Genomic DNA, 18,117 nt, shown 5'->3' with positions numbered 1-18,117 from the left:
AGCTCCTCATCCATCCCCAGGCAGAGCTCCATGCACTCCAGCTGGTCACTGACATGGAGGGTGACACCCCCTCCTCATCTCCCCTGCCTGGCCTTCCTAAAGAGCCTGTATCCCTCCATCCCAACACTCCAGTCATAGGAGCCATCCCACCACGTCTCTGTGATGCCAATAAGGTCGTAGCCTTATTGGCTATGATAGATATGATTAGATTATGAGTAGATAATATGATTAGAGTTATTTTACAGCTGTCCTGGATTCAGGTTGAGACCTTGTTATGGGTTACCCTTACTTATGTTGTAGCTTACACATCACAGATAGAATGAGTGTGTTTTTCAGTGTGTTGCAGGTTATATTGTGAGTAGTGTGCCGAGTAGACAGCTAGTTTGTTATATGGTAGGCTCAAGATGTTAACTACGTGATATTCCTTAGGTCTTGTTGTAATAAGTGCCTTGTTAATTCTGATTTGTTTTCACACATGGCTATAGTATTTTAATCACGTTATCATCTGTAGACAGTTCCTTTGTGGCTGTTGGTAAAATTGTCTGATATAACAACTGTCTTGTGTTGAAAATAATTAGCTCGTCTTCATGTTTCCCATGTCTGCTGTAGCTTCAGTAGATCCCCGTGATTGAAACAATTCTGAAATAGAACCTCATAGTCTCTTCTAAGCCCTGAGCTGTCCACCTTGGAAAGTAAGACTGGGGACCCAACTGTTGGTCCTGTGCTTGTTGGTTATAGGATGCTATTATTATTTTAACAGTGGTATACCACAGACATCAAGTCTTCATAGTGACCAAATTAAACCATATTTCTGTGTGATACTGAAACTGGGGGTATCTTTACATTGTATTAGTGTAACAGTAAAGGTATTCAATACGCCTGTTAAGAGTTGGGCATTTGGAAGATGAGTTGCATGCTGCAGAGCACCTCCATTCCCTTTCTTTGGCATGAAATGAAACATGACGGAAGTGTGTTCTGCAGCCTTTCATCATGGGCACCTGGGTTGGCATAGTAATTGTGGTTCCTGAAGAATAAACTGTTTATGCTCAGGAAGCTTGATAAAGCATAAGTAGTACTGTCCATCTTTTCAGACTAAAATTTTGTATACAAGTCTGTGTTAATATGCAATATTAACATATATAGAGATTAACATTAACAATTAACAATATTAACATATATAGAGATTGCACAATCTCTAGTGCAGCTTTCTTCTCTGGTACTGCAGAAGTGCAGTCTAATGTCTTTCTGATGATTTTTTGCTTTACCTTTTTTCTCTCATGTTTTAATTTTTCCAGTTCTTCCATGGTGGGAGTTGGGGGTTAGCTTCATCAAGTCAGAATGCTTAAATCATCTTTTTTTTATGCTTTCAAGACTTTGCTCCACTGGTATGCTTACCACTTACTAGTACCGTGAAAGTCATGCAGTTCAAGCTGTTGGGATCTTATTCTGGTTAATTTTTGTTCAGTCAGAGAAGCTTCTAAAAACTTACTGGTGTTAACTTTGGTAGCTCTTTCTGGTCACTTTTGATATGGACAGGGTTAAAAAGTAATATTGCTTTATTTTCATCAGGTTTTGTTCAGCTGAAACACTGGATTCATTCCTTTCCGGTGTGAAATCTCAGTGGGAAAATACCTACAGTAGGCATGCTCTTTTGCAGGAGCCATACTGGTTTATATAAGGAAAACTGCTGTCAGTTTTGAAAATGCTGTTCTTAAAGTGGTTTTTAATTTTGAGTGGCAGTCCCACATAGTCACTGTGGCTTAATACTTTGGGTTCTGAGCAGAGCTTTGTTCTCTAGTTTGTAGGACCTTTCTGCATGTAGGTTGAGTAGCTGTCGTGCTGTGGCAAGTGGCTAACTTCTCTCATCAGTGGCCTTGCTGTTCCCACATGCCTTTTGTAAAGATGCATCTTATCTTCAGACACGTGAAGGAAACTTTCATGATGCAATGCCTGTATTTGTATGGGTTTTTTCAGGCACCTCTCCAATACTAGGATTATGTTAGTCTTTATTATCCTAGCAGATAGGTGATAGTTTTCCTTGTGCATGATAGTAATGCATCTTACAGTGCCTACAGATAATAATTTAAGACCAAAATAATAGCTAATAAAGGCCTGCCCAGTTCTGCAAATGTGTTGCTCCTAGGTTTTTGGTTTTTTGGCCTTGTAATAGGAGAACGGTCTGGTAAAATTCAAGTGAAGTAAACCTCCTCGGGTAACCTCTTGAGTCAAAGGTTGGAAAGGGAAATGACCAAAGTGATGGAGAGGGGTACATGCCAACAGGAACTCTTAAAGTGATAAAACCTGTTTTAGTGCTGAGAGGTTTGCTTCATCTGAACACTGCTACTGAGGAAGCAGGTCTACAGGTACCAGTAACCACTATTTTGCAACTTTCAGCACTTGTTCAATTATTCATTCCATGGTGATCATATAGTCATCATTTAGAGCACTTTGCCTGATGGGTAGCACTGTGTGATTTCTGGCATAAAATAAATTTAATATATTGAGGACTGGAATTGTACTTGCTCGGTTGGATTTGGCTTCTATGCTGAAGGAAGCCTTTTGTGACAAGCGGTTGTCAGGATAGTATCTGATGAATTTATATTGGCTCCTGATGTCATGGCAGAACAACTACAGTTTACAGTATTTTTCATCTGAGCCACAGGTTGATGAAAAAGGATTTTTGTTCTGAGCTTTAAGTAAGGGGCAGGGTAGGCAGCTTTGCCTGTGTCTTGGCCATTACTCAGAAGCCCTTTTATGATGATGAGTTTTTATCATGTCAAACCTTCAGACTTAACTGCTGGTGTAAAAGAATAGGAGAATCCTTTATTCATGGAGAGTAATAAATTGAACATTTTAGTTTGGATTTAGGGGGCTATGTCCCATCTTGTCTTGGGACTTTTTAGTGCTCATTACTGCATGTTGTGTACTGTTTTTCCTTCTTGGAACGTGTTTTAGTTGTGGAGAAGGATCCTGTTCAGCAGCCCTTTCAGGAAATGTGCCTCTGTAGTTTCTTAGGATCACTTTACAGTTCCTGGAACAGTTGTAACAGTTTCTTCATGGAAAGGAGGAAGTATACCTGTAGTAGTTGGTAACATTTTCCCTTAGATGGATTTGTTCTGTCTTTGTTTTGTGGTAGTGATCTACTAGGCTATCTTCTTGCCTTGGTGATTGCTGGGAAGTTGCTGTTTCCACTTTTGCTTCCTTGTTGGCATGTTAGGCAGTAATAAAGAATCATAGGATCGTTTAGGTTGGAAAGTACCCTTAAGATCATCAAGTCCAACTGTTAACCCAGCACTGCCAAGTCCACCACTAAACCATGTCCCTAAGCACCACATCTACACAGCTTTTAAATACCCCCAGGGATGGTGACTCAACCACTTCCCTGGGCAGCCTGTTAAATGCTTGACAACGCTTTCGGTGAAGAAATTTTTCCTAATATCCAATCTAAACCTCTCCTGGTGCAACTTGAGGCCGTTTCCTCTTGTCCTATCGCTTGTTACTTGGGAGAAGAGACCGACCCCCACCTCGCTACAGCCTCCTGTCAGGTAGTTGTAGAGAGCGATGAGGTCTCCCCTCAGCCTCCTTTTCTCCAGGCAAAACAACCCCAGTTCCCTCAGCCACTCCTTGTAAGACTCGTGCTCTAGACCCTTCCATGAGCTTCATTGCCCTTCTTTGGACATGCTCCAGCACCTCAATGTCTTTCTTGTAGTGGGGGGTTGCTCCTCTTCTTGTTTTCATTTTCTTTAAGTGCATGTTGTGAGTGACTTTTAGGTCACCGTTGATTTGCCCCTTCTGCAATTTCTTTTGCATCTGACTGAAACAGTGTGCATGCTCCCAGGGCTCACATTAATAAGTTGGTTCTGATGCAGATGAAGCTTCCCCCCTGGCTAGCTATACACCAAATTGCAAAGCCTGTGAGCATTTCTGGTTCCTCGTTTTCATCTGCCATGGCTTACGATTAGCATTTCATTTTTAAACAACTTAGCAATATAACAAATCTAAAAGGAGTTTGACCGTGCTTTTTGGGAGGTGTTTGGTCACTTTTGTTTAAGGCCATAGCTGATGGCTGTTGGCCAAGGTGCGTAGTATCCAGCAGGTTACACTGTTTGTGATACCACTGGTTTTTAACTTGGTTTTTGGTCACAGGCTCTCAAATAGATTAACTGATACCAAACACTGCTTTCCTTGGCATTTAAAGACAAGTTCAGAGGATCTTATCTGTTCATTTAGAAAATGTTAATCATCAAGACAAAGAAACTGGTTTCTTAAAAAAAAAAAAAAGCAGCAGCAGAAATTACTCCAAAAAGTACCAATAGCAGTAGTGATTGTAGTGCTAGTGCTGTAATAGTTTTCATATCCCTCAGACTTGGCAAAATAGCACTGATGCTGAACTTCCCAAATTTTTAGAAAAAGATCTATTCAAGGTGACAAAAAATAAAGGTAGTAAATGGCCTTAGTTGTTCATTAGGACTGTTGCTACAATGTATAAGTAAAGTATAAGAAAATATTAGCAACCATTGTTTTACTGCATGAAATTTTTTGGTGATGAGCACTGAAGGTTCCTTGTTACCTCTGAGAGCTTGTCACTTTTTCTGGGGGTGTTGGTCGACTGGTAATAGTGAGCTGTTTTTTTTAGATCATGAAGTCCTGACTGGGGGCTGTCTTGTACAATGAATTGTGAGGCTTTCTAGGTGTTAGTGGTAATAGTGAGCTGTTTTTTTTAGATCATGAAGTCCTGACTGGGGGCTGTCTTGTACAATGAATTGTGAGGCTTTCTAGGTGTTAGTGGTAATAGTGAGCTGTTTTTTTTAGATCATGAAGTCCTGACTGGGGGCTGTCTTGTACAATGAATTGTGAGGCTTTCTAGGTGTTAGTGGTAATAGTGAGCTGTTTTTTTTAGATCATGAAGTCCTGACTGGGGGCTGTCTTGTACAATGAATTGTGAGGCTTTCTAGGTGTTAGTGGTAATAGTGAGCTGTTTTTTTTAGATCATGAAGTCCTGACTGGGGGCTGTCTTGTACAATGAATTGTGAGGCTTTCTAGGTGTTAGTGGTAATAGTGAGCTGTTTTTTTTAGATCATGAAGTCCTGACTGGGGGCTGTCTTGTACAATGAATTGTGAGGCTTTCTAGGTGTTAGTGGTAATAGTGAGCTGTTTTTTTTAGATCATGAAGTCCTGACTGGGGGCTGTCTTGTACAATGAATTGTGAGGCTTTCTAGGTGTTAGTGGTAATAGTGAGCTGTTTTTTTTAGAATATGAAGTCCTGACTGGGGGCTGTCTTGTACAATGAATTGTGAGGCTTTCTAGGTGTTAGTGGTAATAGTGAGCTGTTTTTTTTAGAATATGAAGTCCTGACTGGGGGCTGTCTTGTACAATGAATTGTGAGGCTTTCTAGGTGTTAGTAGTAATAGTGAGCTGGTTTTTTTAGAATACCTATGAACATGGTAATGCAAATGCAATTTTAAAAAACAAGTATGAAGAGTAAAGATAGAAAAACAGTCAACTGTTTCTTCATGTCTGGAAAAAATCCAGTTTTCATAGGATACAACACTTACTGATCCAAAAGAATCTCAACTAACAAATCCTATTTGTGTGCATAAAGTTGATTACAAATAAGTCCTTAAAGCTTATATACTCCATTTATTCTGGAATGTGTTTTGTAGTTTGTTCTATTTTAGAACAATAGATGTCATCATATAGCTGGGAGCGTCCAGGAAAACTGTACCAGGACCAGGTGTTAAAATTGTGTACAAACGCACCTCTCTCCGCTTTCCTCTGTTCCAATTTGGATACGAAGAGGATATTTTAAAAAAAAGTTTGTTCAAAAAAAAAACTTTTTTAAACAAAATTAACAGATTTACAAAAGTTCACAAAAGGACAAATTTTTATCCTTCAGAGAAACTTAAGTAAAAGGTGACTCAAGTTTGTCTGAAGGTGTTCATGACAGAGGCAATTGAAAAATGACTCATTCTGACTATATGTAGTTGAACGCTGAAGCTGAATACAGTACAAAAATACAGATATTCAATGTAAATCTGCACTTCGTTCCTTTAATCACTGAAAGTGTCGAAAACTTGAGGGCTTTTGAACTGTGTGTATTGTAGCTGTGTTCTGGATCTGTCACAGAATCAGTGGCTTGCTGGCTGCTGTCTTGATGAACTGTTTTAGGCATCTGACTTCAAGTGTAGTGGCAGAGTAACCCAGTGCTATGATAGTAACACATTACTGAATTTCATTTGTTTCTAAAACATGTTCCTATTAGTTATATTCTCTAATATATCCCCTCTGTTCAGCAACTTTAGCCGTGACAATATTATTGTTTTAGATTAAAAAAATGATACGATCAAGTAACATTTAAAGATTAAATGTGTACATGGAACTTCTGGAGTGGTTTCCAGGCTCTTAACACCTATATACACCTGTACAGGTGTAACAAGTGCCTTATTTTCTAGCTGGTGGAACTGTGGGGAAAATCTGATTGTCTTGTGTAGAGCCAAAAGGGAAGAACAGAGTACCTAAAAATCCCTATTCCTGATTTACATTTTCATAGACTAGTCTATGTAGTACTTCAGACAACAAACATCAGGGTCTTAGTAGGGGGAATTAATTGTTAAGAAATACATGCATGCTACTGAATAGCTAGTGAAGTAAAGAAAAGGAAATTTAACCTTTATTTCCTTTGCTTGCTTTAACAGTTGTTACTCAACCAAGCCCATCAGTTTCTCAGCCTAGTACTTCGCAGAGTGAAGAAAGAGCTCCTGAACTGCCCAAACCAAAGAAGAACAGATGTTTCATGTGCAGAAAGAAGGTTGGCCTTACAGGTATAAGAACACTTTGTCAATTTTAAACAGAGCTGTATGATTAGTTGCCTCTTGCTAGATTAAACTTGATGAAATATCTGTACTGTTAAACTTATTTGCTTCTTCAGAATCCAAACAACTTAGTACAGCTGTTTGTTTTTCTTACTCTATATGTCAGGGTAGATGAACATACCCCTTTCGTAGTGACTGAGCCCTTAATTTACAACTTAAATATGAAGCTTCCTAGTGATGTTGCTTCTTTTTCTATGTACAGGATTTGACTGCCGATGTGGAAACTTATTTTGTGGACTTCACCGTTATTCTGACAAGCATAACTGCCCGTATGATTACAAAGCAGAAGCTGCAGCAAAAATCAGGAAAGAGAATCCAGTTGTGGTTGCTGAAAAAATCCAGAGAATATAAATTAACCTGCTTGTGAAAAGACTGACTGACTTTTTGTTTTGTTTTTAATATATCCTAGGAAAACACAAAAGAGCAGGTGCATGACCATTTTCCTTTGTTCTGCAAAGTTTTACTTTTAGTCTTGTCTGTCTTAATGATATTTCAGAATGTTTGGGTGTTTGCTACAGGCAGAATTGGATAAATACAGCCCTTGAAAATATATATGCCCTCCCCAGAATATAATTGGATGATCAGAAACCTGCACAGGAATACACATGCACAGAGGACAGACTCTCTAGTTCACATGTGCCGAACAGATGTATGCTATCTGCATGTTTGCAGCAGATCTGCCTTTTGAGATGTGTTTGAGGTATGTAATCTTTGGCTAGTGTTACGTGCCTGTTTTGGAGAAGGATACATCAAAAAGGTTGGCAGTCTACTATCATTTAAAACCTCATTCTAACTTTAGTTTCCACACTCCATTGTTTTCCAGCAGAATGTAAGCTATGCAGAGGGGTCCACCATCCCAGTAAGATGAGTGTTGGTGCCATATTTAAGAAAGTCATTTATCAGTGGCACTGAGAAAAATGGAAAAAATCAGATATGTATGAGAAGAAAACTGTTTTGGAAAAGACTACATTGACTTCAGAATCATGAAAATAGGTTCCCAAAGGAAATGTCCTGCTAGGAACTTATGAACTGACCTGCAACAGAGTTGTCTGCTTTTCCTTGCATAGCTACAAATGTTGTGTAGCACAATACTGTAAGATTGGTTTACAAAAAAGTTACATATGTTTTTAGACATACCACAGCAGCTCTATCAAGCGACATATCTGATGAGTAAGTTGCTGAAGTATTAGAGCAGTTTATTATTCATATACTAATTATGTTCTGTGTGTTCTGAGTTCAAAAGAATATTAGGAGTTAATTTTTTCTAGTTTTAAATGTAAGTTGCACCGTTCTGCATGGAAAACCATATCCGACATGGCTGCTGTAGACTTCAGTGGTAGCTGGAACCACTCTTGGAGGGCTGCTTTATCATTTTTAATTGTACTTGGGTGTAGGACTGTAGTGTTCTTGGGTGTATTGCATGGGCTGCATTATCTACAGCATTGTACAATAACAACTCTAGAAAAGACAGTATACTTCACTGATGCTTGTCTGGTAATATCACTTCTGTGTTATAATGGAAGGGGTTTTTGTGATGTATGAAACTTGTGTTTTTTATATAAACAAGTACGGTTTAGACTAGTGTTGTGGTAATGCCTGTTCTCATCTGTAAATAGTTACGTATGTACACAAGGCGCTACTCCTGAACTTCTGATTTTTACTAGCAGTGTTCAGTCTTAGTTTTTACTTCACTATTAAAAGCATCAGGTTTTTGCTTCCAACTTTGTTCTTCTGAGTTATTAGATATGCAAACATGTACAGATAGTTCATATTTATGTATTGCACATAATCATGCTACCCAGCATCTATGCTATATTGTATTATGTAAATAATAAAAATCATGTACAGAAGGAAATACTTCCTTTTGTGATAGTTCATTGGTTCTTAGTTATTGCTGTAATCAGAAGGTGACCTTATAGAGGTTGAGGTACAAAGTTAGTACTAAGTTCATATAGATGTTGTCTTTATGCTTAAGCCTGCCTATGTCCTTATTTCTTATTTGGATATACCAACTTCTTTTAAGATAACTTGCATGAGCAGCTGAAATACAGATAACTACCTGATGGCCCAACAAAAATGTCAGCAAACAACAATGTGCTTAAAGGGAGCAAAGGAAAGCATTAGCAATGAACTTCAAAGGTTTTTTCTTTTGCCTACAAAACTTATTTCCAGTGGATCTGTTACAGTAGAGCCAGTACACTGACTACGCCATTCTGTCCACATCTTCAGACCTGGGCAGAGTTATTGTCAGGGTCAGCATCCAAATACAGATGTTAAATATGCCAGATTCATCCTTCCCAGTGAGAAGAAGGACAGAGCACACGGCGCATGTTGCCTTGGCAGAAGATGTCTTCACTGCTGGATAATACAAGCGATTTTTATGCATCAGAAATGGATAACGTGCATCCCACCGTGTGATAAGTTACTACTACAGCCACTGTATATACCTCCAGTAAGGGAACACAGGCATGCTCTGGGACTTCATTTTTCAGGATGAATTTTATGACTTAATCATGGAATGGCTTTAAAGCACCAAAACTATGATTTTTCTACCTTTTGTATTAAAGCGAAATCAGCTACTCCACTGCAGCATAAAATGCTTTGCTTTTTTTTTTCTTTTGAACCTGAGAACACCATGTAACTGGATATTTGAGGAGAATGTGGTTTTGATACTGTTGTAGCTAGAGTGCTTTAGGACAGGTAATAGTACTGGTACTGGTAGTTAATGATTATGATGGTATCAATCTCGCTGTCTTTTTCATCTGAACAAAGGCTGTACTTGGGAAGACTTGTTGAAACAATTGATCTCGGTAGATCTGTGGAGGTAAGTATGGAATGAGAAATCCCTCATTGTCCTGTAAAATCATGAGCTGTATCATATGTAAATTGCCCACAAGTGGGGTATGAGCCTGTTCTCAAAAGTAAGTCTGCAAGCTCCCCGAGCTTTGTTCTTTTAATTTATATAGCGTCTATAATCATTCAGGAGCCCTAATTCTGTTGAGGCTCACTAAACACTCAAAGGGAGAGGAAGGTTCTTTAAAAAGAGCAGATATTGACGAAGCCGTATGAGCCTGTTCTCAAAAGTAAGTCTGCAAGCTCCCCGAGTTTTGTTCTTTTAATTTATATAGCGTCTATAATCATTCAGGAGCCCTAATTTGTTGAGGCTTTGGGGGGGGGGGCGGCACTATTTAAGATGTACCACAGCCTTTGTACCTAAGTTTATGTGGCAAAGAGTAAGATTGTAGGTGCAGAGTCTTTCAGATCCCACTCCCTGCCGTCCAACTTGGAGACTGGTACATATTCCCAAAATAAATGGTTAGCTCCCACGGCCCTGTCAGTCACAGTCAGTTTTAATACAGTGGTATTAAAATGCTTTGAGAAAAAAGAGTCAGTCTTCTATAATGTCTAAACACAAGCCATTCATAAAGCTGCTGTCATTTGCTCTTTCAGTTTAAAGTGACAAACAGCTAGTACACCCCTCTTCCAAGAAAGCAACATGATCACTTCACATGACACTGATCCTCATTTAATATTTGGCTGTTAGACCGAGATGTTCTTAACTTACACATAAACACACTGTTCTGGGAAGAGTCTTCCTCTGTCCCAAACAAGTTTACCAGATGATGTGGCCTTTTTTAGTTAGAGAACAAAAAGGAACATACAAACAAATAAGTAAATGAAAGCAGCTAGGTGACTAAAGACTGTTTGGTAATCTTCAATCTGTGAAATACTTGCCCAGCTAGTGTTATGGCTGTGCAATACTATGTTCCACAGGATTGCGTGTAAACTTACTGACAGCTGTTACTGCTAAATGTGAAATTTGGAGTATAATGATGAGCTTCCGGTTGTGTTTCCAGTCTGTTGCTGTAAGGCAACAGGTCATCTGAGCTCTCAGATGACTTGGCTGGTTGTGGTGTATAAGGATGCCATGGGGTTGAGAAGCCCTGACTATCTTCCTGGTACCTAGACCTTTGAAAACGTGTCTGATAATCGATTACTTTGCCATGTGTTTTGGAAGGTCGTTATTCACAAGTGTAAGGGCATATCTTAGACACTTGCTTGTATTTGTTATGTCTCAGTCACTCAAAGGATACTTAATAAGGATTTGGCTTGTGTCTGGTGTCTAATGAGTCAAAGTGCGTGCCAGTTTCCTAGCATCTCTACAGTATCACCTGATGCATGTGCTTGAAGGAGGAAATGCACAGCAAATAAGGAAATTGGTTTGTTTCACATATCCAGGTGTGTTAAGTAGCAATGATTCAGTAAGAAAAGAAACTTTGCTCTCTGTATAGTTGTGTGATTTTTATGTTTGTTTTACTAGTATCTCAGCCAGCCAAACAATGAAAATGCATTCTCTCACAAATGAACTATTACTGACTCCCTTGATCTTTTTTGTAATTACTTAAATACCCAGGAAATTTGATGGACTGTGCTCTGATTCAGTAGACACAACGGGCTCTGGCAGTACACCTGAAAGTACCTGGATGCCATTGGAATTAATAAATGACAAACCCAGTTAATGAGGGGAACAGTTAGAAAACCTGAGCTGGAAAAATAATGAGAGTGACTACCTGTGGAAATGTTAAAACATAGTCCGGGAGCAAAGTTCTCTGAGAGTGCAGTGAGGATTAGTTGTCACCACAGTGAGGTCAATATCTAACAGAAGAGAGTTTTAAATGCTATTTCACAGCCCTGAGTTACCCCTTAATCTACTGTAAACACTTCAGCAGAATGTGCTTCAGCCTTTAATTTGCCCATTGTAGTAGTAATTTAGGGACAGCCAAAGAAGAAACAGGGTTGTTTGGGGTTTTTTTTTTGCTAGACTGAAGAAAATACAGAGACTGTTTCTGCTGGAAAGGGCACATCAGCACAACGAAACAGAACCAAGGACCAGATTTCTGACTCGTATAAAGAATCGAATTCAGCAGAAGAAGCAAGTCTTGGCATGTGGGATGCAAAATAGCAGAATAGCAGCAGCCTGTGATTTAAATGAAATGAAAATAGAGGTGTAAAACTGTTAAAGATGGCAGTACTGAAATAAATGCAAGAATCAACACCTACAGTGGCAACCCAAAATACTGTGGCTTGACTGCCTATTTGTGTAGATACAAATCTGTACCATTTTTTTAAAAAAAGTGTCGAATATTGAAATTACTAGAGTCACAGCTTCCTGAAGAAGCTGTGTCTCACTCTTGCCTTTTGTACTAGACGGTAAGAGGTAGATGACAGATTATTTTTTATAATGCCAGTTTCATTTCAGTGTGTGTTTCTCTCCTGTAAGCTCATGGCCAGTATTGTAGCAATGTTGGAAGTTGGGTTTCTCATGTGAACGTTACTTTGGCTCAAGCCCCCAAAGAAAGGTATCTGTATCTTTATTAAACCTCCTTGTAGTCCTAGCTTTTTTTCTCCCTGTATCTACAACCAGCTCACAGCATTTATTCCCAAGTAGCAATAAGCCTAGTTATCACAAACCGAGGTTTATTTATTATGGAGAGAAAATAATAAATAAATAGGATAATTATATATACTCTTGTACCTGAGTACAAGCATGCAGGGTAGAGTATATTGTGTAATTAGTCCTGACCCAAGGCAGGTTTAGTCTTGCACTTAACTGACCATATGGGCACCTGGGAGGGTTGTAGGGTGAAGTGCCTCCCTCCCTCTCTGCAGGCGTTTCACAGTGATGTTACCCATGGCCCATGCCAAGTGAAGGGATTTCCAGAGCTCCTCTCCTCTTTCCAAGTTCCCGTCAGGATGCCTCTAATGCTAAATGACTACCATTGCAGCGTGATGCTATTTTGAATCCATGTACAGGTGACAACATTTCTCAATAACATTACTGTGACTGTGGAGCAAGTTCTTACTTTGTTTTGTTTGCTTTTTTAATTGTGCATGTTTGTTTTTTTTTTTTGCGTAGGTATAGGGGGTTGTGTATGTATGAAGGAATTTTATATATAAAATATAAAGTGCCTTCATCTTTTTCATTTTTCTTCCAGTTAACATTCTGTATCTCAAAGGATTCAACTGAACACAAGCCTGATGCTTGCAATGTCATATACTGTAGTTATAAAATGACCATCTCTGTATAAGGCCAGCCTGAGCATCAGTGTAAGATGACCTTCCCTAATGATAGACGAGGGCCACGTTTGTTAAATGAACCACCAAGGCTGCATTGCTCATGAAAAATGTTTAAATCCAAGGAAAGAGTTAGAGTCACTGACTGCGTAATAACCAAATGTACTTACCTAATTGGACTCAAGACACCTTAGCTGCCCAACGCTTCACTTGCTAAGCTAGTTTAAAATGCGTCTGCATCCGAATTGGTTTTACGCTCCTCCATACCCACAGCCAGCCAGCCTCACCGTGATTTGGTTTGCTGTTAGGGAAAAATCAACAGTTTTAAAATGCTTTGTTTGGGGGTTTTGTTAGGTTTTTGAGGATGCTTTAATAGGGCTGTGAGCACTGTTGAAGGTAAGTCACTTTTAACCTGCTTTTCCTGATTCATGTGTTTCCAGGTTCTTCCTACAGCTCCTTCTGATGGTAAAATAATGAAATCAATAAAAATGGAGGCAACATGACCTAAAGCATAAACTGAAGCCACAATTCGGTATGGGGCCCTGCTCACAGCAGAACTTTTCTTTCAGCTTCATTTTCCCACTGCAACCATAGGTATCTCAGTCCCTTTATCCAGTGTCTGAAAGGTGTAATTAAATGTTAGCTGGGCATATTTAGAGATGTGTATTTGGACTTCTCTTTATTGGTTGATTTTATTTTCAGATTTCATTGACGGTGGTCTTTACATGTAGTTAAAGTATTTTGTTTTCTGAAAGCATTTTGGTGGTGATGTTCATCAGCTTGTTGGTGTACTCTTTTGTGAGAGAGGTGTTAGAAGCACAAGGTGTTTGCCAAGCTACTGCATGGCAACCATGGAGGCGGAGAAATGCTCCCTACAGCTCAGACCTTTCATATTCAGAGACCTACAGTGCCCCTCTCTAATATTTTTTCCTGATGGGTGAATTGCAATATAGCAAAACAGGATGAAGTCCCGCTGTGAATCTTCACTTGTAATATCACTGAGATTGTAGCACAGATCTGAGGAAAAGAAAAGCAATTTAATTCACTGTTCCTCATTCCTGTTTATCTACTCTTTACCATAGTGTACATTTATATTTATATTGTTTAAAACCCACCCAACCTGCCTCACTTGCTGATGAAGATTTTCCTTGGGCAGACAGCATTTTTACTGTAGACTTGACTGAAGTTTACTTTAGTAGGTCAGTGAGAAGTTGGGCACATGATGAATATGCCCTGAGTTCCCAAGGGAGCCTGTGAAACCATTTGTGCACAGGACCATTTGACTTTGATAATGCTTCTGGGAGACCAGGTCAGACTAAGTTTAAACAGGATTAGGCTAAAGTAGATTTTCCTTAGTTGTATTTTAAGTAGCATGGGATTTATGAGGGGAAAGTAGGTTTATGACCCTGGAAAAATCTTGATCCCTTTCAGTCTGGTTACAGTCTTCAGAGTGAGACTGAGCTGGTTCTTTTGATTGCTATACTGGACTCATCTGATGGATAATATCCATACGGATTTGTGTATTTCTACTAGAAGCTCACCTCTGACTGACCTTGTAGGACCAAAGACTTGGATGTTTTGCTTGCCAGTTCAGTCACAAAAACAGCTCATGAAAAGTTCACCAAGCACCAGATTTAGTGCAAGCGGGAGGCAGTGACAGGCAGGAGAGGTGAGACCACCATGCACGGATTTGCATGGGCTGCTGAGGAATTGCAGCTTTGCAACTTGCACGGTCTCAGTGCCGAGATGAATTGGCTGGTAGCTTCAAGCATGTAGCAGTGATGCAAAGGTTGGCATTTGCCATCATGGCTTCAAGGTTTGCTAGGTGAGTCTGAGCCCTTAACCTGTAGGTTGCAAAAATGAGTTTACATTTGATTTAAGGTGGTATTTTTGCTGATATTAGTAATTTAGTCTCTTACATGTAAGCACCTGGCAATAAATAAAGGACCAACAGTGGGAATAGTTCACTGGCTCCTCAGCAAGACTGCCAGACTTTGGAAATCATATTATGTTAGGAAATGGTCTCGAGGTACAAGTTAATTTACTGAGTGTTTCACGTAAGCAGAGGTTGTTGTGTTTAACAGTTTGTCATCTGGTGAGGGTGAATCACAGGTCAGCACAGTCATTTCTCAGTGTCGACCAGCCTTCTGTAAATAGACGCATTTAACACTCATCTGCAATTAGCTGCTGGAGATCAGCATCACGGTTGATAACATCAGGACTTTCACAGCTCTCTTCCTCTTTGTTTCCCAGAGCCCTTCACAACGGTGAGTAAGGGTTGCTGTCCCCAATGCACAGAGGTGAGGACACTGCCCTGTGGTCCTGGCTCCAGCTGAACCGTATTACCAGGCTACTGCCACCAGCTGCTTGACTCCTACAGCCCTAGTTTTTCATCCCCTTCACCCTAACATATGCAATTGCTCCCTGATTTGTTTTTGTCCAAGTGATCCAAGTTAAAAAGCTGCATTTTAAAGAGCAGTACCACAGATCACAGAGAGGGTGGGTGAGTTACGCTGCCAGGAGCAGAGGCACAACATCTGGGGATGCCCCAAGTGCAGACCAAACACGTCTTTCAGCCAGAGGAGCACATCATCCGTGTCCTAAACTGACCCTGGCCACGTAAAGCAGCAGTGACAGTGCCAGGCTCCAGACCCAGCTCTCCTTGCTTCCTCAGGGGTGCTTCTGCTGCATTCCTGCTTCCCCCAAGCTCTGGGATGGCAACAGCTTCTCCCCCTCCCCGGGGGCAGGGAGGGCCAGGACAAGTGCAGCAGCCCTTTGTCTAGAGCCTGAGCAGACACTATACAAGCTACACCTCCATCATGTTGTGCTACAAAGTATCTATGTACTCCAGTATGCTTCTATGGAGGCTAAAATCCACCCACCATCACACTTTGTCCTCGATCAGGCTATTAAAAATCTTCAATTGCTGGCACTTCAGCTCAGAAAACAACTGTGTCACACCCACGCCAAACAATAAAAGCAGCAATAGGCAAGAATACCCTTACTCTGTTACACTTCTGCTCCCAGACCTCAGACCCACCCTTACGCCCTAACTCCTGGAGAAGCTTTGGCTGGCCTTTTCTTTCCTCTTTCATTCCATCCCACTCTCCTCCTGGTAGCACGTTAACAGTCTGAAACAAACCTGTCTGATTTTTCTTAAAGCAGTTCACATAATTTGAAAAGCTGTTGGGGGCAGTGTTATTTTTTAACTAACTGCAGTAAAAGATCATGCCAAGAACATATCTTTGCAGAGCTTACTCGTACTGGAGAAAGAAAGTTAATATATGCACAGCCTGCTTCTGAGTATAAGTAGTATGCAGTTTTGGGCTACAAATAGAGGGCTATTTTTAAAAAAGCTGACACAAGAATGTTACTATTGACTGCAAGTCCTAAGCAGTCAGGGTAACTTCCACTTTTTTTCTGCTAACTATGCCTTTTTTTAGGGCACGTTTTACTAGCATCAGTTAAGTTGCTGAATTCTGTTTATTTTTTTAACCAAATACAATTTAGTTAGGTGGAGTACAGGCAAAGGGATTGTATGAAATCCCTGTGCTTTCCCAAACCTGGTCATTGTGGTTGCTCAAACACACCTCATCAGTGCACAGCTCTGTTCTAGATGAGAGCTGGATCTGAAAATCCCTGCCCTTCGCTCTCCCACCCGAGTTGTCTGAGTGCTGTGTGTAGAGAAGTGAAGCTTTGTGTTTTTCAGAGATCAGATGCACGCATTTGCTTTTTTAAAACCTTTTGTGTATGCAGGGTTACAGCCACAAGCATAGTGGATAGCTTCTTTGTTTCCTATTTCAAGGAAAGATCCGTTCTCAGCCCACAAAGGTAGCAACACAACCAGCTCAGAAGTCTGATTCAGCTTAAAATAACCTGTGGCTAACTACAGTCTTCCCTGTGCCTGGGCTCCCCACTGACACATCCAAAAGTGATTGCCAGGTAGGTTCCCTGGCACTTCACAAAATCTGCTGGAGAGAAAGGGTGGCCAGGACAGCCTGGCAGGGTCTCCTTGCTGCGGGTTGAGCCCTGACCCTGCCATCCCTGTGCAATCGGGACTCCCAGCTGCCATCCCTCTCAACAGCCCAGTTCAGGCTGCCTGTGCCCCTCCAGCAGTCCTGGGCTGGCTGGCAGGGCTGTGGGAGTCCTAACCATACCTGCCGTGGTGCCACCCCCAGCCCGTCCTGTCCTGTCCCAGCAATGCCCCTCCAGCCAGGACAAGCCTCTCCCTTCAGTGACTCAGCATCTGAATAATAACCTTTTTTTTCCTCCCCCTGTGTATTTACAAGGAATTTGCAATTAGAAGGAAATTAAAATAAAAGAAACTAACTGGTGTCTTAAGGTTCTCCTTTCCCAAGGCTACAAACTAAGGACAAAGCTACCCCATTTTTTTTAGTTAAAGAAATCAGGCACATCAGCTAGTCCCAGAAGAAGGTTTCAGGGCCAAGTAAGTATTTTGAGCAGCGTGTTTATTTTATCTGCTCTGAGAGTGCAAAGCTCCAGCACCATGAAATTGGACCACGTCAACCGTATCCAGCTGAGCTCCAGAACTCAGAGGGACTTTGAGTAGCCCAAAAGGCTATCCAAAGGGCAGGGTTACTCACGGCGCCCCAGGGGCAGTCTGTGCCACACCACCACTTTGATGCTGGATGTGGAGTTTCAGCAGTGTGTGGATGCACTGAGCTGCCAGGCCCTTCCTAGACCAACCCAGCCCCTGCCAGGTGCACCGCGAAGGGGGTGAGCATTTATGCCCATCGCATTGCCTCTGCTGGTCCCCAGGATACTGGAGCAAGTGACTAAAAGATGGAGAAAATGCTTGAAGTCGGCCAGGCGGAGCTGAGCCTGCGTGAGGGCAGGACAGCATCCCCTCCAGCAGCATTCCCGCAGCACAAGCAGTCTCATACCCCCACACCCGCTGCAAGTGCCAGGGAAGATTGGATTTCCCCAAGGGATGCGGACCTTGCTTTTACCTGTGCTCAGAGGCAAGGCACAAATGTGCCACCAAAGCCCATACAAAACTTTGCAAGCTGCCATGTGGATCACTCCAGCAATGGAGTGTTGTGTCTCAGGTCCCTTTTTTGATTTTCAAAGTGATGTTTTTCCTTTAAAAGTGATGAAGATAGAATTTCTGCAATATGTGATTGTCCTTTATAGGGCCTCCGCAGGAATT

At 41.0% G+C, this 18,117-nt stretch overlaps 1 protein-coding gene across 6 annotated transcripts in view; it reads left to right on the top strand.

Moving 5' to 3' along the window:
- The window catches only part of ZFAND5 (zinc finger AN1-type containing 5), an 18,153-nt gene extending 9,412 nt beyond the window's left edge, over window positions 1–8,741 (top strand). For 4 of the 6 annotated variants that reach the window (XM_019473656.1, XM_019473658.1, XM_009285275.2 and 1 more), the window contains exons 5-6: window positions 6,696–6,821; window positions 7,075–7,574. In XM_019473656.1, the coding sequence (XP_019329201.1) occupies window positions 6,696–6,821; window positions 7,075–7,223 (275 nt within the window). In that variant the 3' untranslated portion in view covers window positions 7,224–7,574. Of the gene's footprint in view, window positions 1–6,695; window positions 6,822–7,074 lie in introns of all 6 variants that reach the window. The other 2 variants (XM_019473655.1, XM_009285274.2) reach the window with 2 other exon arrangements.
- The last annotated feature ends 9,376 nt before the right edge of the window (window positions 8,742–18,117 follow it).

The sequence above is a fragment of the Aptenodytes forsteri genome, unplaced genomic scaffold (assembly GCF_000699145.1).
Source record: "Aptenodytes forsteri isolate BGI_AS27 unplaced genomic scaffold, ASM69914v1 Scaffold151, whole genome shotgun sequence".
NCBI lineage: Eukaryota > Metazoa > Chordata > Aves > Sphenisciformes > Spheniscidae > Aptenodytes > Aptenodytes forsteri.
Note: the sequence above shows the minus strand (reverse complement) of the source record. Positions and strands in the feature narration are given on the sequence as shown.